Here is a 26,708-nt window from a genome sequence, read left to right on the forward strand (position 1 = left end):
TTAGATCTAATTAAAATCGCGTCATATTGAAAAATTATGCATAACAAATAGATTATAATGCAAATCTGACTGTTGAAAAGTAAAAGACTACTGATAGTCCATTTTTTCAATGACTACTAAAGAAACTCTCTAATTTATATATAAAACTAGTTAGTACCACATGTTACACACGTGTGAGTAATTTTAAGGCTCATTTGTTTCATATACTCAAACTCAAATTATTGATTCTGTTATAGCGTTTTCTTCTCACAAAAAAATTTAAATTTCAAACGTCAAAATCAAAAATTATTGTTTGAGTATACCTTTCAAACAAGCCTTTATAAATTCTATTCACGTGTGAAATTTTGATTTTACGATATTAATATTTTTCTAGATTCTTTAGTAATAAGATTTTAATTAACTGTTGATAAGCGCATGAAAATGCACTTAATTTGTTCATAATTGTTAAATAAATTAGGTTTTAATTAAATATTTTTGTGAAATTAATTTTATGTGGAAGTATTTAATTTAAATTTAATTTATTTTGTTTTGTAGGAAAATAAGACATTTGGGCCAAAACTATAAAGAGAAAGAAAAGCCCATCTGAAGCTCATCAGCCCATCAGCCCTTCAGCCAGCCGTCCGCCAAGCCGAGCTGATTGGAGCCGAGCCATGCGAGCCTCACTAGCGCGCCACGTGTCGTCTTCTGCTACGCCCAGACGCTTGGGACCCAGCCCATCAGCAAGCCATCCGCCGTCGAGCCGAGCCGAGCCATGCGAGTCTCATCAGCGCCCGCCATGTGTCACTGTCTAGCTCACACACGCGCGTTTGGCGTGCACTGCTTCCTCCCCAGGCAAGTTCGCCCCACACGCGCGTCAGGCCTTTCCTCCGCGTGGGCTCCGGTTGTGCAGCAACTTCCCTCTCCAGCCAAATTACTCCTCTTGGCAAATCTGCTCGCCACGTGTGTCTAGCCGTTTGCTCTTCCTTTTTGTTGTCGTTTGTGTCCGTTGTTCTCCCCATCCCACTTAGTTCTGATATTCATTTTTTTTAATTAAATCTTTTGTAAATTTCAATTAATTTGAAAAACGTTTTTACTTTAATTTTCCTCAAATTTGTTGCTAATTGTTACTTTTGGCAAGCTCCAAAAACTCTATAAATAGGGGCTTTACCAAGGTTATTGGTTGGTGAATTTTAGCCTAAGTTTATATACTTTTTCTTTTATTTTTGTCTTGTTTTTGTTCTCATATTTTTTCTTTAGAATTTTGTGATAATTATGTGCAAGCTAGGCTAAAATTCTTTGGTGAGGTTAGAGATTATCTTATATGTATAGTGAGCTTATTTGGGTTTTGATTCTCTAATAGTTTGTAAGTTTTATATATTTGAGTAAATAATTTTCTTTTATCATATTTCTTCCTCATATCATTATATTTTATTGTCAACTTTTATATAAATCTAGTCAATCTCTTTTTATTTGATTATTACATGATACAATATATTGGTAGACATTATTTTATGAGTAGTGATTGTTGCATGATACAATATATTGGTAGACATTATTTTATGAGTAGTATTTTACTGTAATATTACCCCGAGGTATGTTGTCGCTTTTAGATTTTTTATAAGACAATTTTTCCTAGTTCTAAACGTAAGAATTTTATTTACTCGAATACATTTTTATTCACAAGTCCTTTAAATCTTATTTTTCGATTGATTGTTTGGGATGTGAAACTTTCAATTGAGTCAATTTATGAATCAAAATCTAAATAGGTGAACAAAGCATATAGAGGATTCTTAATGCCTTACCGCTTTTAATTATTGAATTTTTTCAATTTTAAATTGCATAGTCTTAAAATTAAATTGTTCTAAAATCACAAAAACACTCATTTCTTTTCTTTGTTCGATTGCTTACTTCTCTAACACTTTTGTTCCACTAATCTCTTTTGTTTATTTTTATCGCCTTCTCGTGAAATTGACCGTCCTAATTGTGCTACAATTGACCGCTTATTTTTTTACACGTTTAAGCGTCAACTGTTTATTAGTAGTTAAAACTGACATTATATTTGCGATAATGAAACAATAGAAAAGAAAAAAGTTAGAGAAATTTTAAAGTATAAAATAAAAAATATAATGACGTTTGATATAGAGAAAATTAAGAGAGAAATACTGAAAAATTCATTTAACCATTTCTTAATTATTAAAAATTTGTTTAACCTTTTTTAATATTAAGAAATGGTCTCCATGTAAGAAGAAAAAACACATTTAAATATGGATGTATTTGAAAAAATTATAATATTGTAGTGATTAGTAAAAAAATATATATGAAGCTCACTTTAATAAAATAATATTTTAAGTGATTAGAAAAATAATTTAATTAGAGATATACTTGAAACAAATTATTTCAATAAGGATAAATTAGAATAAAAATATTTCATAACACGTTTAGAAGATGCATTTTAAGAGGGAAAAAAAAAAAGAAAGAGAAACTAAGAAAAGTTTTTTATAAAAAAAAAAAAAAGGAAGATAATAAGACAAAATAAGAATAAGACAAAATAAGTGATCAATTTTTTTCAGAGTAAAAAAGTGACTAAAATTTTGAATATTGTAAAAAAAAACTCTTATTTATAATATAATGATAGAGAATGAGATATTTTACGGTGGAGCAAATTATTTTATTTTATTAATAGGGATAATTGTTTTTAATCATTGAATAATATATGTCATTTTTTTATAATATGACTCTCAATTCAAATATGTTATTTCCCTGAAAATATTCTAACTTACGTTACATAACAGAATAAATAACAAGATTTCAATGAGGGATGTTCATGGATTGGAATTTGCGGATTAGAGGTTAATCAGTTTCTGATCCAAAATTTTATTTTCTCAATCCATGTCTAATCTAAAATCTTTTAGAATTTTGCAGATTGAATTCACAGATTTTGCGGATTAGATTCACAAATTTCATGGATTACGACATTTATAATCATTTTTTGTCACAACTCAAAGTTTGTAACATCTATAACTCAAATAAACATAGCATAAATATGACATAAAGTTCTTCAATCCAGTCTAAATTGTTACAATCAAATTAACGATGACCAACTAACCAAGTCAAAGTTTTTAATTTTTTGAAAAAATAAAAAACTAAACTGAAAAATATTAGATACACATATACATTAAATTATATATATGGTTTCAGATTCGCGGATTGAAAAGTGTTCAATCCACAATCCGATTCAAAACCTTCAGATTGAGAAAATCTCAATCCATGTCCAGCTCAAAACTTTTTTCAATCTAATTCAGAACTTTAAATTGGATTAAATTTCACAGATCATTCAGATAAATTCCGGTGAACACTCCTTACTTCAATAAACAACTAGACTTCCTAGTACAACGAATAACTAAATTTAGCTTTAAAAACATATTTTTTCTCCCTAAAAAATCCTTTTTTCTGAATATTTATTTTCTTGAATGGTGATGAGCGAAAAATAGTATTAAAAAGAAAGTGATTATCAAGCAAGATTCCATGCGCTCTTATTGAAAGGTTAATTTACACGTGTAAGGAATTTATTATATTTTCGTATAATTAAATGACCCACAGAAAAATTGTTGTAAACCCAAAGGCGCACAACATCTAAACCTGAATGGGTGACGCTAATTGATATTCATGGTTCCCTAAAAAAATAAAATAAAATAAAAATCTCTGATGGTATAAAAAAAATAAATTATCGGTAGTTTTTTATTTTTTAAGCGCTAAATTTATATTAAAAATTATCTATTTTATACACTTTTTTAATATATTTTAATTTTAATCAACTATAACGGTCAAACTGACACTACTAATAAAGAAACTTATTAGAAAAAGTTCTTAAAAAAAGTTTCATAATTATTTTTTTTAAGAAAATGATTACTTTTTTAATATTAATTTTTCTTTTAATATTGAATTCTTATCCCAAACTTTATCACCTTAGGTGCAACTATGTCCAACCGTTAAATGGAATGAAATTATAGTCTATTCCATTAACATAAAAGGAAAACAAAACAGCACCAATTAGAGAACAATTCATGCATTAAGAGCCATGCCATATCATATTGATTGAAGTCAATTCCATCTTTAGCACTCGAAATAGAAGATGCATTATATTGGTTCCAATTTATGGAACCCTACAGTGGCCTGCAAATTGATTTTTTTCCCCCATAAAGAATGGATTCTTTTACAGCAAGTAGCAAAAGAACAATTTTAATCAGTAATAAGACAGTTTTATTTCACTCTTTTGCTTTTTGGGACAGCTATTCGTAACAGGGTAATTATATATGAAGACTTCAGATATGTTTGCTAGGGGAGAGAGATGGAGGGAGGGAGAGAGTGAATTTCTTCTTTAGTTAGAAAGAGAAGATGAGAGAGAGGAGATATAGATGGGGAGAGTCTCCCTCCGAGCCTACCATTTTCAATCATTTTAAGTTCTATCAATGCAAGAATCCAACCAATCCATTCAAATTTAAATGAAAACTTTCAAAATAAATTATTAACAAATAGTAAAATGGGCGATATAGTAATTAAAAAAATAATCACCTTTTATCCTTGTTGAGATTTTTGGATTGACATTATTTTACAAATTGAAAGATTTGATTTTGGGTTTGATATGGAGATTGATTTACAACATTGAATTGATTTGGAGATTGATTTGCTGCATGAATACTTTTTGGAAAGTTTCGGATTTGATAGTTTTTTATTTTTGACATTATTTTGGACATAATTTGATGATGATCTAATCGAAATTGAATGGCAGCAGGGAATGTTTTTTTACAAAGTTTCTAGTTATTAGGAAACTATTTCAAGACAATTAATTCGGATTGATTTGGTTAAAGTCAAATTTTAGTTATTTTGGTAAGTTGAAATTTGATGAGATGTTTGATTTGAAAAGAGAGATTTTGCTCTGCTGTATAAAACATCTAGGTTCATAGAGTATCCAACTAGAATCGTGCTACATTAAAATGGAGAGATATCATGAATCAGGGAAAGGTGACTTCGAACTAGATTATACAACTCTGTTGCAGTAATTGTTGCAACATAATCTGTAAAAGAATGTGTACAGTGGATTACTTTGAAGAATTTGATAACTGTTTTATTTTGACTATTTAATTAACGCTTTACAAGAGTTTTCGTAGGCCATTTGGAGCCTCAGTTTTCCATTGACAGAATTTTATTGTGAGCACTTGTAATTTTCTTATCACTTCAGGAGAAGGGATTTTTTGTTTTTTCGGGAGAAAAGCTCTGTTGAATTATTAATTTTCGAAAGAAGAAGTTGAAACTTTCGGGAAAGAGCGACCTGCCAGACGAAGAGATTTTGCCATCCAGTTTTAAAAATTGAGTGGTAGTCGCTGAGTAAGTCTGTTAAGAAGTTACAGTTCATAAGCGTCTTATCACGAGAAATAGTCTTAGGTAGTTTAAGTTCAACTAAGTTGTAATCTTGAGTTCTTAATAGATTGTTTATCATTTGGGAGTGACTCAACAAATATAGATAGTTACCGAACCGTGATACCAACTTCCTATATTTTCCTTACTATTTCAAGTTTTTTCTTTTATTTGTTGCAACAAATTTTATAATGAGCTTGGTAAAAAGACTCAAACATGTACATTCAATCATTTAAACACTCATCTCTCCTACCAAACAACATAAAAAATTATTATAATTCTCTTTATTGTTCATATTTCATCCATCTAAACTCTCTCCATCCTTCTTATTATATATCCCACCTACAAATGGACTCTTGTTTCTACATAACGCGGATGACAAATAGCAATTTGTCTTCATAAAATTTTTGTTTTTATTTGCAGCAACTTTATTTATTTATTATAATGGACCAAATTTGCAGCAACGTCTTTATTAATGTATTAGAAAATTACAAATCTCACTTCTTGGCTCCTTCCTCTTTTAAAGCCCAATAAATTAATAATCATCAAATACTTTAATCTTCAACTCAGATCTTAGTCCATAATGAATCCACGAAAGAAAAAAAATGTAGGTACTGAAATTTTAATATGTAAGTCTATATTATCATCTGATTTTTCAAACAATTAATTTGAGATTAGAAATCTCATAGACATAATTTCGAAATCAAACACCTTTTTACAAACACCTTCTACACAACAAATGAAATTAACAACATAATTAACAACTGACCCAAAAAAAAAAATTCCCGTTCTGCAATTAAAAACTGATCAGATCACAGCAGTACTTCTTTTAAAAACGGCGTAACTTGTGCTTCTCGGGTACAAGAAATCGGCCTTCTTATCGTCGCTAAACTCATAAGGCTTGTCTTCGTCGATTTTCCCCATCCCAACGCTGCTACACTTGGGCAAGCCTTCCGCTCCTGTTGTTGTCGTTTCCTCAAGCACTTGCCTCAGCTGTTGCTGCAGAAGCATGTCAAGGTCAAACTTTCCGCCATAGTCCCTAGCGGAGGCCGCTCTCACGAGCTCCGCGTAGTCGTCGCTGTCGTTTTTCCTAGCCGTCGCGACGCTGAAACTCTTCGGCAGACCGGAGGATAATCGACCAGCCGAGCCTTTCACGGTGTTTGTGCGGCTCATAACCTCCATGTTATTCATGCCTCGAACGTACATGTCCCTCGCTTTAATTAAACCTCTGAGGGGTATCGTGATGATTCTGAGGAACCTGTTTTGGCTTTTAGCTTTGGTCTTCATCGTTTTTTGAGCTCTTTGTGTTTGGTGAATGAATTGAACAATGATTTTTGGAGATAAAAAGAAGAAAGTGATTTGAGGTCTAAAATGGGCTTTTGATGATAAGATAATTTGTTGTTTGGTGAATGAATTGAACAATGATTTTTGGAGATAAAAAGAAAGTGATTTGAGGTCTAAAATGGGCTTTTGATGATAAGATAATTTGGAGGCTTTTAAAGAAGTGGTATGGAAGAGCAGGACGTGGTTTTGGGACTTTTTCAAAGCACGCCGGATTAGAAAAACGAAAAAACCAGAGATAAGACCGAAGGCTGATTGGATTAACTTAAAATTAATAGTGGTGATCATAATTGAATAAGCAAAAACAATAAAGTATGTCATAATGGAAAATTGGGAAAGAAGGATAATGTTGACTTCAGGGGCTTTTGAACATTTGACTTTAGATTTGTGTTATTGTTCCCACTATTCAGGTCTGCTGAGTGCTGAGTCATCACCTTGTTGCCTGTTCAACTCCACGTGCCAATTCCCTTCCTCTCGCTTACGCTTCCTCGTCATCATATAATAGATAGATATGGGAGGGACAGCAATCAAACTTTACACAAACTCAAAAATGTAATCATTCTTTTTTCCAAATGGGAATCCCAATTTAGCATGATCTGATTTGGAGAGGCTCTGTATATCTATTGGCAGACAAGGATTCCTCCGCTATAGTGGAGTAGTATTGTGGTTTAGACAAGTTTTACTTGGACGCGAAAAATGAAATAAATACTCTTGAGAATATATAGATTTTAAATTTTCACCTTTTATTTTTTATTAATATCTTTTAATCAAAGAATTATATTACTTAAAAAGGCATTAATCAAATATTAAATCTTAAAATAATACATTTAAAAGGTGAATTCACCAATTTTCTCATACTTCAACTATTCTAAAAGGGATTTTTAATTTTATTTATGGGCTTAATAATCTTCTTTCTTTCAATATGCCTCCAATGAGAAACATTATGATCAATATGCCTTAATGAGAAATATAGAGCCCATTTGATAACGTTTCAAAATATTTTTATTTTCAGTATAAATGTGAAAATGAGATTGTTTTGAGAATCACTTTATGACCGATTCTAAAATTACGTTTTTGTTGTTTTTTAAGAGATTGATTTTTTTTAAGGGAAGTGAGATTGTTTTGAGTATAATAAAAAAGTGAAATTGTGTTTGGTTATATTATGAAATTTTTTTTTTAGTATATGTAATTAATAATATTAAATTAATATATTAGGTAACTACTAATTAATAATCACTTAACAAATAAAAATTAATATATTGGTAATATGATATAATGGATGTCATGTTATTTTTAATGAGTACATTAGTAATTTAATTATATATATAATTTATATGCTAAATAATTAAGAAATAGTAATTAATAACCAATATATATGTAATAACTATGTTAGTAATGTACTCATAATTATTAGTTTATAGGTAATTAACTAGTGTATTAATAAAAAATAATTTAGTATATTAATAATTTATTAGTATTCTATTTGCTAATTAAATAATTAATTTAGTTACATAATTAAATAGTTAATTAATTCCTCATGTTTATCTAATAACCTATGATTTGATATATTACATGATCAACTTTTGGTAATTATTTTTAAATCATAATTAAATTACTAATTATAATTTAATATTGATTATTAATTGAGTAATTGCTATTTATTTATTATTATGAACTATTTATTAATTAATAAAATTATAATTAATATGTTTTCTAATCAATTTTTAGCAATTAATCTTTTGCTAAATAATTAAACACTATTTATTATTTTTTAATTAATAATTTAAAAAGTTAATAATAAAAAATTGATATTTAGTTAATAATTAAGTAATTACTATGTATTATTACTTATTAATTAATACAATTTGTAATTGGTAATTAATAATTAGTTATTTAAATTTTTTTTTTTGAAAGAAAACATGTAATTTCGATCCCACTGTCTATTGACAATTAAATCTTCAACCATTAAATCATATTCATCCCTTCAAGAGGGGTTGTAATCGGCTTAAAAGAATGAGGTACCTTGATAGTCCTTCCCGACCCCACACGCCTCCACAACCCTTTAACCAATAACTCTCGTCCCAATAGGAGGCTCCTCCCCGCCGCTACTTCAAGGATAGATCCATGAGGGAAATATTTGGCTTTAAGAATACAGGCTACTAGAGAATCAGGGGTTTGAATTAATCTCCAACACTCTGCTTGGGCAATAAAGCTTGATTGAATGCTGACACATCCCAAAAGCCAATCCCACCTTCTCGCTTTGGTTTAATACAACGTTGTTGATAAATATTAAAAAATAAAAATGAAAAAAAGAAAATAATTTTAAATTATTTTTTAATTTCTTCATAAAAATTATTCTCATTTTTTTTATTTTCATTTTTGTTTTTAATACATTTACTAAACAAATATAATTTATAAACCCTTTTTATTTTAAAAAAAAAATAATAATTTTGAATCATTTTTTAATTTCTTCACAAAAATTATTCTCATTTTTTTTTATTTTCGTTTTTATTTTTAATACATTTACTAAACAAATATAATTTATAAACCCTTTTTATTTTCGTCGCTCAAAAAAACGTGCATAATCGTTTTCAAAAATAACTAAAAACTACTTTCAAAGTCTCTTTTCTTACTCTTTCAGCGAGCTAGTTTAAAAACACTGTGGTCCTGGTCACTGGATTTAGCAGTGAATCAGAATGGCGGCCGAGAGTATAAAATGTCGGCGAAAATAGAGTGGTTGTTATTGATTAAGATAAAAACAAATCAATAGTCGCGAGTAATATGGTTCATTATGAACAAGGCCCCAACTCTTAAATATCAAAGAAACGTGCCTTGGACTTTAGGAAGAGAAACTCAGTGACGAAATCAAGATATATACATTATACAAGTAGAAAGTAGAAGGTGAGAGGAAAGTGACGCTGCAAATAGAAGTATCGACAAATTGTCGAAGGCTTTTAATTACTGTGGGCTCGCTTCTCATGTGATAAACATTAAACAATGCTTGCATGTTGTTAAGTCTTCTTCTTGTTTATTTCATTATTTATTGTTTGGTCCCTTTAGGAAAAGCATTAAATCTATGGTCGAACTTTTTTTTCCCCCCCTTTTAATGATCCAAAAACGCGTGGATATCTTTTATCATTTTACAAAGAACGCCTTCATTGAATTGGTGCTAATAATAAATATAAAGTGGTGGGTCGAAACGTGTCCCTTATTTTTATATTCATATATATTGTTTATTATTATTTTTTGCTAACTGATATTTATATATATTTTTTGATTGCCTTTGATTACGATGGATTCACGTTGAATAATTTAAGCAAACCAAAAATTCTTTTTTTTGTTTTTTTGAGGGAAGCAAACCAAAAATTCTGTTGATATATTCTAAGACAAGTAATATTAAACAAAGCTAGTCACATTTTTCTTGTGATAAACTAGTACCAATCATATGCCAGTTCCTCCTAGTGCACAACTAACACCTCCACTTTACCAAATTAGTAACCTATTTGCCTAAAATCTGTAACCTCCAACAGTATATAAATTTGAATACTTAAAAAAATATTGCCGAGAACATGTAAACATCACAAATATATTAATTATGATCCAAGACCCAAGGGCTGCTCCTTTTAAAATTTAGCCCCAGCATAAATTCCTTTTTTACGTGCCTCCTTGAAAAATTGTCATAATGATTGTACGCAGCACAAATTTTCCAAATTTTCAATTATAAGTTTTGAGGTTTAAGGAGTTTTTGGACTCCAGATTTTAGACATTGAATTTAACTTTATCAACCTTAGTTCATTTAAAATAATAAATTAAGAAGATACAAATCAAAAAGGGAAAGTAAAAATTTTTTGAATTGAAATTTTAGTTCAAAAAATCGAAAAGTATAGTAAATAACATTTTTATATAAAACTACTTCAAAGGAAGGAAGGATGCAGTAAATAGTATATTTATAAAACGAAATTAAGTAAATAACACATTTTAAAATTATTTAAAATAAATAATAATTTAATTTCATTATTAGCAAAAAGAATTATTTTCTAGGTAATTTTTTTTTACGACTGATAAAAAGATATTTTTTTATATAAATAAAAGTTTTTGACCATATAAATTATTTTTTACTAATAATAAAATAAATATTTATATATTAAATTATTATTTACTTTGAATAGTTTTAAAATATGTTATTGAGTTAATTTAGTTTTTAAATCTGCTAATTATTATAATTTCTTAGGAAATAGTAGGAAATATACCAATATGAAAAGTTTAAGAAAGTATATAGGTCAATTTTTAGTTATAGAAATTAATAGGTCATAACTTGTCAAGTTATGGTTCATAACCAGACAAGTTATGGACAAAAATAATAATTTAACCTGTTTATTAACTTATGTAAATTATTTACCTATTAATTTTAATTCATCTCAAATTTAGACATATTTTTCTCTTTCTCTCTAATTTCTTTCTGGGCATTCATGCGCCGACTCGACCCATGATTGAGTACATGGGCTTGCAAGTCCATTTGGGCCACGCAACTTCTTTCGGCCCGTGGTCATTTCCCAAGAGAAAGGAGATTGATGGATAGAGAGGCCACCTGCTTCGTCTACAGACAATCATGCATTCTCCTCCACAAGTTGCAAAAGTGACGACGCCTCCAAAAACAAAACACACACGTCATCCCACAATTAGAAATAGCTTACTCACAAACACTTCTTCATAAGCAGATAACACCTAGATCGAACAAACTAGAAAGTAGTACCTTATAACATTGTTAATTAATGAAGGAATCAGCCGGAACAGTACTGAATCAGGCGGCAGCAGCAGTAGTAGTACTGGTTCCAACGGTCATGATGCTGTACACATGTCAAGCGATCAGTGGCAGCAACCTCGTCCAGTACCCCCTGATCCTGGTCCCCGGCAGCGGCGGTAACCAGATAGAAGCCAGGCTAACCAGTGGCTATACACCGTCGAGCCTGTGGTGCAACCGGTGGTATCCGGTTTCCAAAAGCAAGGACGGGTGGTTCAGATTATGGTTCGACCCCAGCGTGCTGTTTGCTCCTTTCACCGAGTGCTTCGCCGAACGCATGACTCTTTACTATGACCCGGACACCGATGATTACCATAATGCCCCTGGGATCCAAACCAGGGTCCCTCATTTTGGCTCCACCCAGTCGCTGCTCTACCTAGATCCTCATCTCAAGTAAGGCCATCCTTTGATAATATAAGTATTTCTGTATCATGGTAATTGATAATATTATTTTACGGTAGTTAATTCCTTGAGACATGATGGCGTTTTGACATGTTTAGAACTTAATAAGTCCAGGGTAGGGTAGTTGTACGCTCCCTTTATTTTACCGATTCGAGTTTAAAATTCGAGTTTTATTACAGTAAAAAATTTTCAGTCATATTTAATTTTTTTTACTATAATAAATGACTCATATAAAATCACATGTCAACTCGTTTTACTGATTTATCAATTTTTGTTTGACATGCCTAATTGTCAATTTTTGTTTCCCTGTGTCTGAAATGTTGTTCTACTGATTTGTAGTTGCCTAGTTGCTGATTTTGGCAAAATAAACATTTAAGGCATATATGAGTGGTGTTAAACATCATCCACTAATAAAAAATAAATTCCGTAACGTGGAACTCAAAAGTGAAGCTTACTTTTTACTAATGATAGTACTTAGCACTAGTGGTGCCTCAGGTATTTTTCAACTGAAAATGTGTTAAGTATACATGATCTACGCTGTTAATTAAGAAACAGCAAGCCCAATGTACGGAAGGGTACAAATGAATTTCTACTATACACAATAAGTAATATTTGTATAGTACTTGATCTAATACAGCATCCTCGTACATCTTTCTTTTTCCATAAACATGTGATCTAATTGAATTCTTTTCTTTTTAATAAAAGAAAATTTTGTGATCTAACTATCATTCAAATATATAAATAATTTCGTCAATCAACAATGAGCGTCGACCTTATTTTCTTGTGAAGATGTTTAAATAAAAACGGAGTTATCTTTCTCCTCGTTTAATATGATATTGTATTATTTTTTATGATTTTATAATTTATTGTGATTTGATTAAACTCTTGTTTCCTACAGAAAGGTTTGGTCTTGTTCCGGATCAAATTGTAATCACAACGCTTAAAGTTCAAGGACTAAAAAGTGCTAATAAACTTTTTTAAAACATATTTTTCATGTTTACCTAGTTGATAGTTCTTAGTACTTAATGTTATTATTATCTTTTCTTATAAGCTTAATATGTTTACCTAGTTGATAGTTCTTAGTACTTAATGTTATTATTATATTTTCTTATAAGCTTAATTTTTTTTTTGGGAGAAAGAGAAAAATAGATCAAGACTTGAGATGAATTAAAATTAATAGGCCAATAGTTTACATAAGTTAATAAATAGGTCAAATTACTGTTTTCGTCCATAACTTGTCTGGTTATGAACTATAACTTGACAAGTTATTGTCCATAAATCACAGTTTTTGTCCATAACTTGTCTGGCTATGAACCATAACTTAACAAGTTTGTCCATAACTTATCTGGTTATGAATCATAACTTGACAAGTTATGACCTATTAATTTTTATAACTAAAAATTAACTTATATACTTCCTTGAACTTTTTATGTTGGCCTATTTTCTACCGTTTCTCTTTTTTTTCCTACATTTGTAGACAAATAACAGAGTACATGAGACCCCTAGCGGAGTTACTTGAGCAAATAGGCTACGAGAATGGAAAGACACTCTTTGGAGCCCCATACGACTTTCGATATGGTTTAGCCCCAGACGGCCATCCATGCCATGTTGGTTCCAAGTTTCTACAAGAATTAAAAGAATTAATAGAGAAGGCAAGCTCATCCAATGGAGGGAAGCCGGTAATACTAGTGTCGCACAGCTTAGGAGGGCTATTTGTACTCCAACTTCTCAACAGAAACACCCTCTCTTGGCGCCAAAAATTTGTCAAACACTTGGTCGCGCTCTCAGCCCCGTGGGGCGGCACGGTCGACGAGATGCTCACGTTTGCTTCGGGGAATACACTGGGAGTTCCTCTTGTTGATCCATTGCTAGTGAGGCAAGAGCAAAGGAGTTCGGAGAGCAACTTATGGCTGATGCCTAATCCCAACTTTTTTGGTCGTGAAAAGGCGTTGGTGATCACTCCTAGTGCCACATATTCCGCACACGACATTCCCAAGTTTCTAAACGACATTGGATTTAGTGAGGGGGTTTATCCTTATAAAACGCGCGTTTTGCCTCTGATGGACCAGCTATCGCCACCGGGGGTTCCCCTTACTTGTGTTATTGGAAGTGGGGTTAAGACACCGGAGACTTTGTTCTATGGGCAAAGTGGTAATTTCGATGAGCAACCGGAGATTGTTTATGGAGATGGAGATGGGACGGTCAATATGGTGAGCTTGTTGGCTCTTGAATCCCTGTGGGGTCATGATCATGATGATCATGTGATGAAGAATCAAACGCTTAAGATGATCAAAGTTCATGGAGTTTCTCACACGTCTATACTGAAAGATGAAGATGCACTTGCTGAAATAGTGGGAGAGATCCGAGATATCAATAACCAGCTGATCCAGGGTCATAATTATACAATGAATGGTATCAGTCAGTGAAAACTGACGAAACTTGATTGTTTGTTTTGATCTACACCTTATAATTGCTTTTTTTTATTCTTTAGAGCAATTATCTACATGTGATTTTATATACTTGATTATAACCACTCACCAAGCTATTAATTCGTACAGGTAATATAAATAATGGGTTTAAACTTTGAAAGCAATTCAATGATTCATGAGCCTGCATTTCTTCGAAATTCTGTTTCAATCTCAGTATCTCACCAATGAGGAGCAAAAGTCATATTTGTCCTTTTCTTCTTTTTTCCTTTTTTTTTTTTTTTAGAAAACTTGTCGTGGTTGTTGGGTAGATTTATGTTGATTTCCTTTATTTTTTTCTTTTCTTTTTAAAGGATCATAGTCGTTTCTTTGAGAGTATTTCCTTAATTTCGTTTCATGTGGATTTCATCAAAGTTTTTTGTCTTTGCTTATTATCCTTTTCTTCGTTTTGATTATTTCATTTATATATTTGTGCTTTCCCCTTTACTCCCGCGTGTTTTTTTTTCCCCTTAATTCATGTCGTCTTTATATTAGCAAAAAAGAATAAAAAATCATGTCGTTTCAGTCCACCGTGATTTATTTTCGACGTCTTTTTCTTTGATCCTTTGTATTTTATTCAAGTTATTGTCGTTTTATATGCCATATGTTGCTTTTGACCTTATGTCATATTTTCTTTTCCCAAGTTTTCTATTCTTGACTTCGTTTTATTTAATACTATTATCGTTTTGTATAATGTGATTTTGTCGTTTTTCCTGTTTAGTGTCATTATTTATGAATGTTTGTTGTTTTATCTTTTATTTTCAATTGATACAGTTTTTGTAAGGGAAATTGTCTAGGATGGCTTTTTTTAACCACATTTTTTCATAAATAGCTAAACTTTTTTTATTTTATAAAAATAGTCGTTTTGTTTACATAAGTTAACTAATGATTGACCTATAAACTATGGTCAATCAGCGATGGACTAATTCACTGTTTATTTATAAATGGTTTTATCATTAATAAACACGTATTTTGTTAATTGAAATTGATTAATTACTAATTAATTTTGATTAATTATTAACTAATATTAATTAATAATAAATACTTAACCAATAATAAATTAAAATTAATCAATAATTGACCACTAAATTAATAAAAACGACCATTTTTATAACTTTATAAAACTTCGGCCATTTTTAAAAAACATCCTTAAAAAAGGTCATTTGGGCTAAAATCCCTTTTTGTAGTTTATAACTATTGTCCTTTTCTGTGGTCATTGTTTCTTGTCTTTACTGTCGTTTCATATTTTTGCATTTTATATTGATTACTGCTCTTTGTGTTGGTCTCCTTTTATTGCTACAGCTAGGGGTGTTCAAAATAATCTATCTAATTGATTCAACCGAAAAATTAACCGAAACCGCCCCTATGTCAACCGGACCGAATAAAACCGCTCACATATATGAATCAAACCGAACCACGTATCTTTATTTTTTTTTAAAATAAAGTGATTTTGCGTTTGTGAGGATTTAAACCCTGGTTGCAGGGGAAGGTAAGCGCAAGTTAGATTTGTTGGTCCATTTTCTTATCTCAATGGTTGTCATTCTAATTAAATTTTGATGTCTCGTGAATTGTTTAAGTATGTTTAGTGTTTTATTTTTATTTATATTGTTAAATTCTTAAATTTATATAACATAATAAATAATTAGTGGAGGAACCGTACAAAATGGGTTGTTTAGTTGGGAGATTCGTACCCCGATTCAAATTATGGTTCATGGTTCACTACAGTATTTTCTCTCATAAAAAATACACATAAATTAAAAATTATTCTAATCTTATGATTCTAATCCATGAACTAAACGTCTCGCGCACCTGATTATTGGATCACTAACCATATTGTTGTGCTATTTTATGCACACTAAAATATTTAAACAATTCTACGCGTTTTGAAACTTTACAACAATGTCAAATGTTAAGAGTCCCACATAGGTGAGGTACTAATCTTTCACCCCATTCACCCTCTATAAAAAAAAAAAAAAAAAAAAGTCTTCAACATAGGCATTACCTATACTATTCACCGTCAATTCTTAATGGGTTTCTTGTTTCGGGCTTATATTATTTTTAAAATTTAATAAACTACTAACATTGTCGTCTTTTTGCAGTTGTTATCGTCTAAATATGATTGTGTTGCTTACAAGCTTATTGTTAGTTTACATGTTTCATTATTTCGGTATCATTTTTTCTCATACTATTGCCTTTTTTTTTTTGGTTCTTAACTTCTCTTTTATATTTATTGTCTTTTTTATTGATGTTTATATGCTTTTTATTTCTATCGTGGTTTTCAACTTTATTGTCATCTCAATGCCACTGTTGTTTACAAGGTTGCGTGGTGACCGGTGATCTTGTTAAGTTTTAATAGTTTTGTTACGTCAAATATCAAAATACTTTTAGTAATTTGTGCGTCACAAATATTAAATTCTAAAATTTCTTTAAATTACTCATAAATAAACTTTAAATTACTCATAAATAAGATAGCGGTAGCAAAACTTCTCTCTCTTAAATATCTACTATGTGAGATGTTGGATACATTGTCAGTGTAACAAACAATCTAATTCTATGTTATGGATTCAACTACCTTCTAATGTTTTGTGTCCCACACTTCTAGCTAATAACATTATATTATATCTTTTAAATAGACTTCAACATTGAAACATAAACAAATTAGTTAAAATACATTTTAAAATTTTTAAATGATATGTGATAGTTCAATTATTTGCGTTACCAACCTTAGCTAATTTTGTTGGTTCTTGGCTTTTTTATTGTGTTTTTATTGTGTCTTTATGTTATTTATGTAGATTTATACTAATTAGGAATAAAAGGTTTTCAAAGGAGCTCAAATGAGTGCAAATAGAGTCAAATCAGCATTTTAAAACACTACATCGGGGCTAAAAGTGTTGGGAATGGTGTTTTATAAGCATGAAATGTAATAAGATATTTATTTAATAAAAGAGTTTAAAAAAACATGAATTCATAAATAAGAGTAATAACTCAAGATTAAGATTATTCTATATAATGGCCATCAGTAGACTCAATAAGAATTTATATACTTAACAGAAATTATTAGAAATTTATATTGTATCTGCATCTCAGTCTTACATAATCTCATTATATAAAATACACTGACTTGATATCTCATCATATAAACAATCATATAAGATCGTTCAATTCAGAATGGAAATGACATGTATTAATAATGTGATCAATTAAATATTCAAAACTTTAATCGATAACCATCATGGACTTTATGTTTCGATTATTATCCTTAAATATTATCCTTTAGTATATAACACTTATATACCATATTTAAGGTCACATAAATAATTGTGTAATTTTTAATAATATTCATAAAGTATTCAATAGTATATGCACATAAATAATGAAATTTCTACTTTATTAATTAAATAATAAAATTCTTAATTACATCTCATGCTTTCAGCACATCATTCTCAACAATGAGATAATATGAAATGTTTTGGCATGCTTACTTTGCATCAAAGGAAAAAGAGAAGTAAGGAGTGATTCCATTTCTCATCTAATAATGCGTTTACTTACAAAATTAGTAAAGGAGATTTAGTGGATCCCTCATAATATAGAGAATGAGAAAAAGAAATATCAATTCTTGCACCCCTTAGTATTGATACACTGTCAAAGGGAATGAATACTAAATTTATTTATCTACCCTTAAAGAATTACTATACATTCAATGCTTATTTAATTGTGTAAAATGATATTTTAGTGATTACATTTATAACATTACTATTCTTAATTTAGTAAACATAAAAAAAGAATGAAGTTTTTTATCATTACATCATCTAATAGTTAAATAAACACGTAAAAAAAAATAAATAATTCTTAATCTTATTAGTTTACTCCATTTCCAATCCCATTACCTCCTATTACATTCATTTACAGTTTGATAAAGGCACCCTAAAAGTTTGACAAATAATTTGGATGTCTATTCTTTTATTTATCATTACATCATCTAATAGTTAAATAAACACGTAAAAAAAAATAAATGATTCTTAATCTTATTAGTTTACTCCATTTCCAATCCCATTACCTCCTATTACATTCATTTACAGTTCGATAAAGGCACCCTAAAAGTTTGACAAATAATTTGGATGTCTATTCTTTTAAAAAAATTATCCACCTACGTGGCAATAATCTACACGAGCTCAAACAGCTAATCAAGAGCCCTAAACCACGTGATTTGTACACCTTCACACTAAACGCACAGTTGGACTACATTACAAATTTACACCGGCTTTTCAATTTTTTAAAACGACCCGTTATTTTTTCCGATCAACAACGACAACAATCACTTTCCACAAAAAAAATAAAATAAAAACACAACCATGTCATGGTTGGCTCGCTCTCTCGCAGACTCCCTCCGACTCGACGGCGACGGTGACCTCAACGGCGGCGGCGACGACGACGACGAGGACAACGATGTTGTTTGGAACAATCAGTCATCTGGTGATCCGTCACCATCCTCACCCATCAAACCCAATCCCCAATTCCAACGTCAACATCAAGAACACGATCGAAGATTCGAACCAGAGAGAAACGACGACGACGACGAAGAAGAAGAAGCCCAAACCAGAGGTGTCAAAGAGGACCTCTCCGAGATCAAGCAAGTACTGACCCGACAATTTTGGGGGGTTGCCTCGTTTCTAGCGCCTCCACCTTCGGAACCGTCGACGCCGTCTCGTTTTCTTCGTCAATTGGACCACAATTTGAATCGATCTGAGGCGTTGGATCAACCCGATCCGGCTCCGGAAATGTCTCGGGAAGAGGAAGAAGAGAAAGTGGAAGAGTGTGTTGTGGGGATCACTGAGGAGGTCTTGGCTTTCGCGAGGAATATCGCGATGCATCCGGAGACGTGGTTGGACTTTCCTCTCGATGAGGAAGACGACTTGGATGGTATGTATGTATGTATTGGGTTTTCTTGCTCTTTAAGCACAATCTGTGATTTTGGTTTAATTATTTTTGGAAATGTTACAGTTGAACATAAAGTATTGTTCTTTATTTTGATTTGATTTGTTCTCACGACACAACTAAAACCACTATGGAGGAGGTAAGTGAATTTATATGCCCAATTTGATGCTTCAATTGCTGTTACAATAGGCACTTTTTTTTAGTTTTGAAATTTTATTGTATATCATTGGACTGTTGTTTTTACTGATCTATATCAATTCCATTAGCTATTCTTTCAATATATGAACGTCATGATATTTATCTACATTGCCATGTTTAGACCCTTTTTATGTCTCATGTTAGTGGAAGCAATTCATTTTGTAGTATGATAAGCTAGCAGTTGTAGAAGTGGAACCGTGGCTAAGAATTATGTCTTCAGTCCTCTAAGGAAAAAATCAACTTTTGTTTTTCTCCTGTTACATTCTGGTCGTTTTTTTATGTTGCAATACAGAAATGTAGTGACTGATTAGTTAAGATTTTCATATATATTTTGCTCTGGGATGGCTATCATGAAAAACAGAGTTGACATTAGGTGCCAAATTTTGAGACCATACAAATCTTAATGAGGAATTAGATTATATTGGAAACTATAGGTTTTGCTCTAGGATTTTGATGAAAATCAATCTTGCTGCCTTTTTTTTCTAGTTCTCTAGAGGAAAAAAAGGGATTTTTTACTAAGATTGATGCCTAATTCATAACCATTTCTTCCTTTAGATTTTGACATGTCTGATGCCCAACAAGAGCATGCTTTGGCGATTGAACGTCTTGCTCCTAGATTAATGGCCTTGAGAATTGAACTCTGCCCTTGCCATATGAGTGAGGGTTACTTTTGGAAAGTATATTTTGTTCTTCTGCATTCGAGACTCAATAAAAAGGATGCTGAAGTCTTGTCTACGACCCAGGTAAGCCACCTTTTTTCTTTGTATGACGCCCACAAAAGTACCCATCTCTGAGATTCCTGTGGTGTTTTATGTATTAAAATTTTATCATCGGTTATAAGGTTCCACAAACGACCTCTCAATAAAATTTCAGCCGCTTTAATATTACAATTTCATTTTGGGATTTAATAGTTACAGCAAGATATTGTGATACAACAAAGCTACTTGTTACCTGCCCATTTCTTGTGTTGCAGCTTCTCGTTTGTTTAGTTTTATTTGAGACCAAGCTTAGGAATGTCCACTGCCCGTTTTGGCTGGACGTAGTGGTTAGTTGAGTCATACTGCCTATTACTTCATGTAGACCTGCTTTTTGCCAATTCTTGATGTTCGTTTACGCACATCACATAGTGACAAAAGTATGATGATGTAATAAATGAATCGGGTAGATTTCATCCTGTATTGCTTTTATAATTTTTCTCCTCTATTGGTGTTAAAAACCTAAAAGTTAGAGCATTTTATAATCAAAAGATGTTTCTGAAGGCATTTAGAATCATTTGTCAGATCTTTTTCTTTTCACACTTTTGGATTGTGCAACTACTCGGGTTAATCTGAAAAATGTTTGGTTGATTCATTGTTTCCAACATGCTGCTTGTAGGTAATGGCAGCCAGAGCAAAGTGGATGCAAGAACTACAAAATCAAACTGCATCAGTATCTGAATGGCTTGGAAGCAGTACTTCATATTTACAAGATGATTCCGATTCCCTGCATGAAGATCATGTTCCCATCTCACCCTTTAGTGCTCGTAGTGGAGAAATGGCCCTAGGAACATTTCCTTTTCAGCGAACAACGTTCTCTTTTCCATCAGCTATTGAGACCGAGAAGCACACAGTTGAAAGTTCTGAGTTGCAATTCGTTGACAAGTCTGTTATTGAAGAAAAGCCAATGGTCAAATCCAAGGATAAAAGTTTAACGGTTGGTCCATCCTCTAACATACTTCTCAAGAATCATGAAGATGACGACTATGATTGGCCAGAGGAAGATTTTGAATTGAACGAGTATATTAGAACTTCTATTCCTGTGGGAAATGAAGAGGACATATCTTTCAGTGATCTCGAGGATGATGATTTTGACGCACCCGCAAAATTTAAATTTGCTCCTAAAGAATATGAAACGTCTAGGAATAGTCGGTGAAAACTGTGCATGTGCCGGCCGTATTCACTGGACAGAAGATTGAACTAAACTCCGTCCGATGAATCTTATGGAGGAAGGACCCCAAGACTGAATTTTTCTGAACTTCGCCGGAGCATTGTGCTTGTGCATGGTGATTGTGTGTTTCTAAGTATTTTGTACATTATGTATTGTTTTTGGTGTTTCTATAGAGCGATGATTGATTTGATTGGTTCTTATAGCCATGTAATTACAACAATAGTGATTTAAAGGGGAAAGCGAGGGAGAAGAGGAAAAAGGTTTTCACATATATGAATTGACTCGGATTCATTACATTTTCAAAACAGTTGTGCCTTTAAGTTGTATTATACGAGTGACGCAATAAATACAATTTTGCAATTCTTGTTCCATATTTCTTTTCCTTTCTTTTTCCTTCCTTTAAAAGATATACATATAAGAAAAGGATTAAAATTTCAGACCTTGACATTGAAAGAATACATGTGGATGCATTACTTTTATCGTCACTTACTTTCTACATTCATTGTGTGACACGTGGACTCTATTATCTCATTTTTTAATTTAAATAATATATCATATTAGTGCAGTTCACATATCAAACAGTGAATGCAGAAAGTGATAGAGAGTGATAGAAAGATTGACATTAGTATTTTTTTATTGCTAAGCTATGCATGCGACTGTAATTCTTATAAAATTGAAAAGAGTAGTTAGTACCATTTAATAATATGCTATTTATTTCTTGTTTTCTCTCGTTTTTTAGTTTTTGTGCATATGCATAATAATTCCTTTTATACGGATTTTTTTCCTTCTCTTTTACTTATGAAAGAAAAATAAATAGAAAATTAATTTTGTCGGAGCATCTTCATGAAGATAAAATAAAAAAAAGCTGATTTGAGAGAGACATTCATCAATCACTTTTCCAAAAACAGGTATGAAGTATGAGCATAAAATTAAACAATATCGTTTTCTATACTTACAGTAGAATCTACGCGTCGTTTTCTGATAGACGACGTCGAAACATATATTTGTTTATATATTGAAATTGACACGTATCTTAGAAATCTGAATCCTGAAGAGTCCTACTTTTTCTTTATATTTTTTAAAATTTTCAGCTATGTCGTTTCTTGAAAAGAGCAAATTTTAACGAACATATGTCCCCCTTAAAACAAAAGGACCATTTTTTTTTCGAACGAGACAAAAAAATATTAAATGGGCAAACAGATGCGAGGTAGACAGCGTCTTGCATATAAAAACTACGTGTCGTTTCTTGTGTCGAACGAGACCGTACCTTCAAAACTAAAAACCACACTTCCTTCAAAATAAATTAAAACCACATTACCTTTAAATGTAGAAATGAACAAGATGTCGTTTTTTTTGAAAAAAGTAAAAGCAGGATGTCGTTTAATTCTTCTTATTGAACGACGATCCAACTTTGCACGTTAGAACAACATGTCGTTTAAGGAGAAAATATGGTACCATTTTTTTATTTTTAAAACCAAGGTACGATAAATAGATATTGTCAAAGCCTTAAAAAAAAGACTATCTTTCTCTCTCTTAAGGCAGTTATAGTTTCGAGTTTGGGATCTCGTATTAAGGCCGGAATCTGGCGCCGCCACTAGTTGGTTGTGAGACTCTTGACCCTTGAAACGGTGGCTGAGATCATGCATGTGTGGTCAATGGTTGATGGACGCAGTCCATTAGTGATGGAGGCATAGATCTGGTGAGGAGCATGAAGTTGCTGGTGGATATGTGGCACAAGGGCATCATTTAGGTTGTTTTTGCATTCAACTTCATCGGTGACAGTTGCGATTCTGCTGCTACGGCTCTGCTTAAATTTGATTTCTTTGGCTTCCGTACAACGACGGTTGGTTTTTCGTTGGCATTTATTCCTATATGGTTGAGGCTCTCCGTAGGTCTCATAGGGTTTTCTTAATTTTAATAAAGGCGTTGTTTTCACAAAGTTTATGTATTGTAATAACGGAGGTAATTTTTCCACTTTTTGATTTTATTTATATGTCTCACCCGTCTAAGTTGGTTATTGACGGTGTGTGTGTGTGTGTGTTTGTTTACACCTAAATTTATTTTTAGGTCGTGTTGCTTGTGTCTCTCGGTATTAGGGGGTCATAGTTGACTGATTTTAACCATCGACTGTAGTGGTTCTTGTTAACGAGTTTTGGTCGCGCTTGATTTTATTTGTGTCGAGTGGATTTTTCCTTATTAGGTTTCGATACTTGTGTTCATTATTGTACTTTATCTGTTTCACTGATGGATTTAGTCAATGTCTGAAGTCGAATTCCTTTGTAGCAGTCCATAGTGATGGAGGCATAGATCTGGTGAGGAGCATGAAGTTGCTGGTGGATATGTGGCACAAGGGCATCATTTAGGTTGTTTTTGTATTCAACTTCATCGGTGACAGTTGCGATTCTGCTGCTACGGCTCTGCTTAAATTTGATTTCTTTGGCTTCCGTACAACAACGGTTGGTTTTTCGTTGGCATTTATTCCTCTATGGTTGAGGCTCTCCATAGGTCTCATAGGGTTTTCTTAATTTTAATAAAGGCGTTGTTTTCACCAAGTTTATGTATTGTAATAACGGAGGTAATTTTTCCACTTTTTGATTTTATTTATATGTCTCACCCGTCTAAGTTGGTTATTGACGGTGTGTGTGTGTGTGTGTTTGTTTACACCTAAATTTATTTTTAGGTCGTGTTGCTTGTGTCTCTCGGTATTAGGGGGTCATAGTTGACTGATTTTATCCATCGACTGTAGTGGTTCTTGTTAACGAGTTTTGGTCGCGCTTGATTTTATTTGTGTCGAGTGGATTTTTCCCTATTAGGTTTCGATACTTGTGTTCATTATTGTACTTTATCTGTTTCACTGATGGATTTAGTCAATGTCTGAAGTCGAATTCCTTTGTAAGTTGTCATTCCTGACTATTTGTGTAATTTGTTAATTATTAATGAAATTTTTCGTTCAAAAAAATCAAGGTACCGATTTCATTTATAACAAACTTAGATAAAAGAAAAAATATTGGCTTGGCAAACCAAAAAAGAAAAATTCTTGATATTTTTATTATTTATTTAAATAGAGAACAATTGACTTTGATTTTGTTTTCATAAACAACAGAAATATCTATCAGCGTGCAGGCCATGCATTGTCTACGACCCTGCGCTTCGGAAAATTTTGCCCAATTCCTAATTTCTTGGAATCTTCTTCTTTCCTCTCTCATTCTTCTCTCTTCTCCTGCAGTTTGGTCCCCGCAGCTTTTTCAGCCTTTCACTAATCTTCTGCAAAGCCAATTCAATTTCTGATCCTTTCCTCCGACAAATCTTATTCATTTCATTGGGATTTCGGATCCCAAAAATATCGAAATCAGATTCCCTCGATTTCACCAATCGTCGCTAACTCTTTTTCGTTTATAGAAGTTGGGAGCTTTTGGGGATCGAATTAATGGAGCTTCGGATGCTAAAAAAGGGATCCAATTTCTCCGGCAGGAGAAGAAAATGGCTTTTGATTCTCGCAGCTCTCGGAGTATCGAGTTATGGCCTCTACACGGTGTATAATTTGCCGTCGGTGGCGAGGAAACGGAAGAGGCTGATGAAGCTTTTCGGAGCCCTAATTTCCATGGCCGAATTGGTCTCCGATTCCGCCGAGACGATCGGAATCGTGTCTAGGGATTTGAAGGAGTTTCTGAAATCCGATTCCGACGAATTGCCCAAAAGTCTGAAGCAAATTTCGAAAATCGCGAGGTCGGAGGAGTTCTCCGAATCGTTGAGTAGGTTGACTGAGGCGTTGACGATTGGGGTTCTGCGAGGGTACGAGTCGGAGGCGAAGAATGGGAGTGAATCGGCGACGATTCAAAGCTTTCCTGATAGGGTTATGGATAGGATTTTCTCTACGGCCGGGACTGGTTTCGCTTCGGTTGTGGTGGGAAGCTTTGCGAGGAACTTGGTTATGGGGTTTTACTCTGATCGGCAATCCGTTAATCGACCTGGAACCTCCAATTTATCGGACATTCCTGAATGGTTGAGCTTGATTTGTAGCGATAAAAGCAGAGAATTAATGGCGGATTGCATAAGGGTCTTCGTCAGCACCGCCGTCGCAGTTTATCTAGACAAGACAATGGATATCAATTTCTATGACGACGTATTCACCGGATTGACCAATCCAAAACATCAAGACAAAGTGAGGGACATTCTGGTTTCTGTATGTAATGGCGCTGTGGAAACGCTAGTGAAAACATCTCACCGAGTACTGAGTTCAAGCTCGAACTCGAACTCGAATTCGGATATTAGTATTAGTAGCCGTCCTTCTTGTTCAATTGTTGATCAGAGTGAAAGTCCAAGCGGAAGTATTGATGAGGGTTTTGTAAAAGGGAGCTCTGTTTATAAGATTCAGGACAGTAGGTGGGTTGGTATTGTCTCATCGACATTGGCGGTGCCGAGTAATCGAAAATTCATGCTTGATGTAACTGGGAGAGTCACATTTGAGACAGTACGATCGCTTGTGGCATTCATGTTGTGTAGGATATTAGATTGTTTGAAGAGAAGTTTTAGTGTAGCCCATGAGGAGGTTGTGGACAGGGGATTGGTAGTGGTCAGATATTTTGGTGCAAAGTCTTCTGTTATTGTCACCATTTGTCTTGCTTTGTACTTACATATCGCGGCTGGTACTAGAGTTCTGCTTCCTGCTTAATTCAGGGCATTAAGGGTTGTATGCATTTGTTCTCGTGTCTTAATTGTTCCTGCTGTTAAAAAGTTCTTAGTTATTGATTTGTGGTAAAGCATTGATTTTGGGCTAAATGTATCTTGTGGCTCACATTAGCTTTGACAGAATGTGTAGTTGTGTATCTAGACAAGAACTTAAATGGTATTCTCCTTGTTTTCCCTTATATATTTTCTACTTTTGTTCCTTTTCAATGCAATGATTATGAAGAGAAATGCTTTTCAGTGATAATTGTGAAGTAGGAGAAAGCTTAACAAACCATCAGGTAACTGTTTGCTGATTATGAGTAAAGTGAGAATTGTACAGAAGGCATGGGATGTTGGTAAAATGGCAAGCTAAAGAATTGTGGTTCACTTCTTGGTGCTTCTATTCTTTGTGATTGATTGTGGAGTTCCCTGCTTCTTTGTAGTCATGACCACTCTCTTTGGAGGTTGTCCAATTGAGTGTGCCTCCTTCAATCATTTGATATAATTCTTTCAGAAATACATGAATAAGACGAATTGCGGGTGGTTTCCTGGAAAAAAAATCTGGTTTTTAACAGTCA

At 32.5% G+C, this 26,708-nt stretch overlaps 4 protein-coding genes across 4 annotated transcripts; 3 read left to right on the forward strand and 1 right to left on the reverse strand.

Annotated features, from left to right (window-relative positions):
• Positions 1-6,006: 6,006 nt before the first annotated feature.
• LOC21385321 lies at positions 6,007-6,927 on the reverse strand. Its single transcript, XM_010097776.2, has 2 exons — positions 6,881-6,927; positions 6,007-6,789 (listed from the first exon to the last, which is right to left on the reverse strand). Exon 2 carries the CDS (start codon positions 6,679-6,681, stop codon positions 6,202-6,204), a length of 480 nt encoding a protein of 159 aa, XP_010096078.1. The 5' UTR covers positions 6,682-6,789; positions 6,881-6,927; the 3' UTR covers positions 6,007-6,201.
• Positions 6,928-11,374: 4,447 nt separating this feature from the next.
• LOC21385322 (lecithin-cholesterol acyltransferase-like 1) lies at positions 11,375-14,522 on the forward strand. Its single transcript, XM_010097777.2, has 2 exons — positions 11,375-11,929; positions 13,416-14,522. Exons 1-2 carry the CDS (start codon positions 11,508-11,510, stop codon positions 14,362-14,364), a joined length of 1,371 nt encoding a protein of 456 aa, XP_010096079.1. The 5' UTR covers positions 11,375-11,507; the 3' UTR covers positions 14,365-14,522.
• Positions 14,523-18,694: 4,172 nt separating this feature from the next.
• Positions 18,695-21,807, forward strand: LOC21385323. The gene is made up of 3 exons (XM_024165420.1): positions 18,695-19,323; positions 20,092-20,279; positions 20,911-21,807. The coding sequence occupies exons 1-3, from the start codon at positions 18,756-18,758 to the stop codon at positions 21,445-21,447; spliced, it is 1,293 nt and encodes a 430-aa protein (XP_024021188.1). The 5' UTR covers positions 18,695-18,755; the 3' UTR covers positions 21,448-21,807.
• A 2,756-nt stretch (positions 21,808-24,563) lies between these two features.
• LOC21385324 (protein PHLOEM PROTEIN 2-LIKE A10) lies at positions 24,564-26,358 on the forward strand. Its single transcript, XM_010097779.2, has one exon. It carries the CDS (start codon positions 24,890-24,892, stop codon positions 26,132-26,134), a length of 1,245 nt encoding a protein of 414 aa, XP_010096081.1. The 5' UTR covers positions 24,564-24,889; the 3' UTR covers positions 26,135-26,358.
• Positions 26,359-26,708: the final 350 nt, after the last annotated feature.

The sequence above is a fragment of the Morus notabilis genome, unplaced genomic scaffold (genome assembly GCF_000414095.1).
Source record: "Morus notabilis unplaced genomic scaffold, ASM41409v2 Scaffold6164, whole genome shotgun sequence".
Taxonomy (NCBI): Eukaryota; Viridiplantae; Streptophyta; class Magnoliopsida; order Rosales; family Moraceae; genus Morus; species Morus notabilis.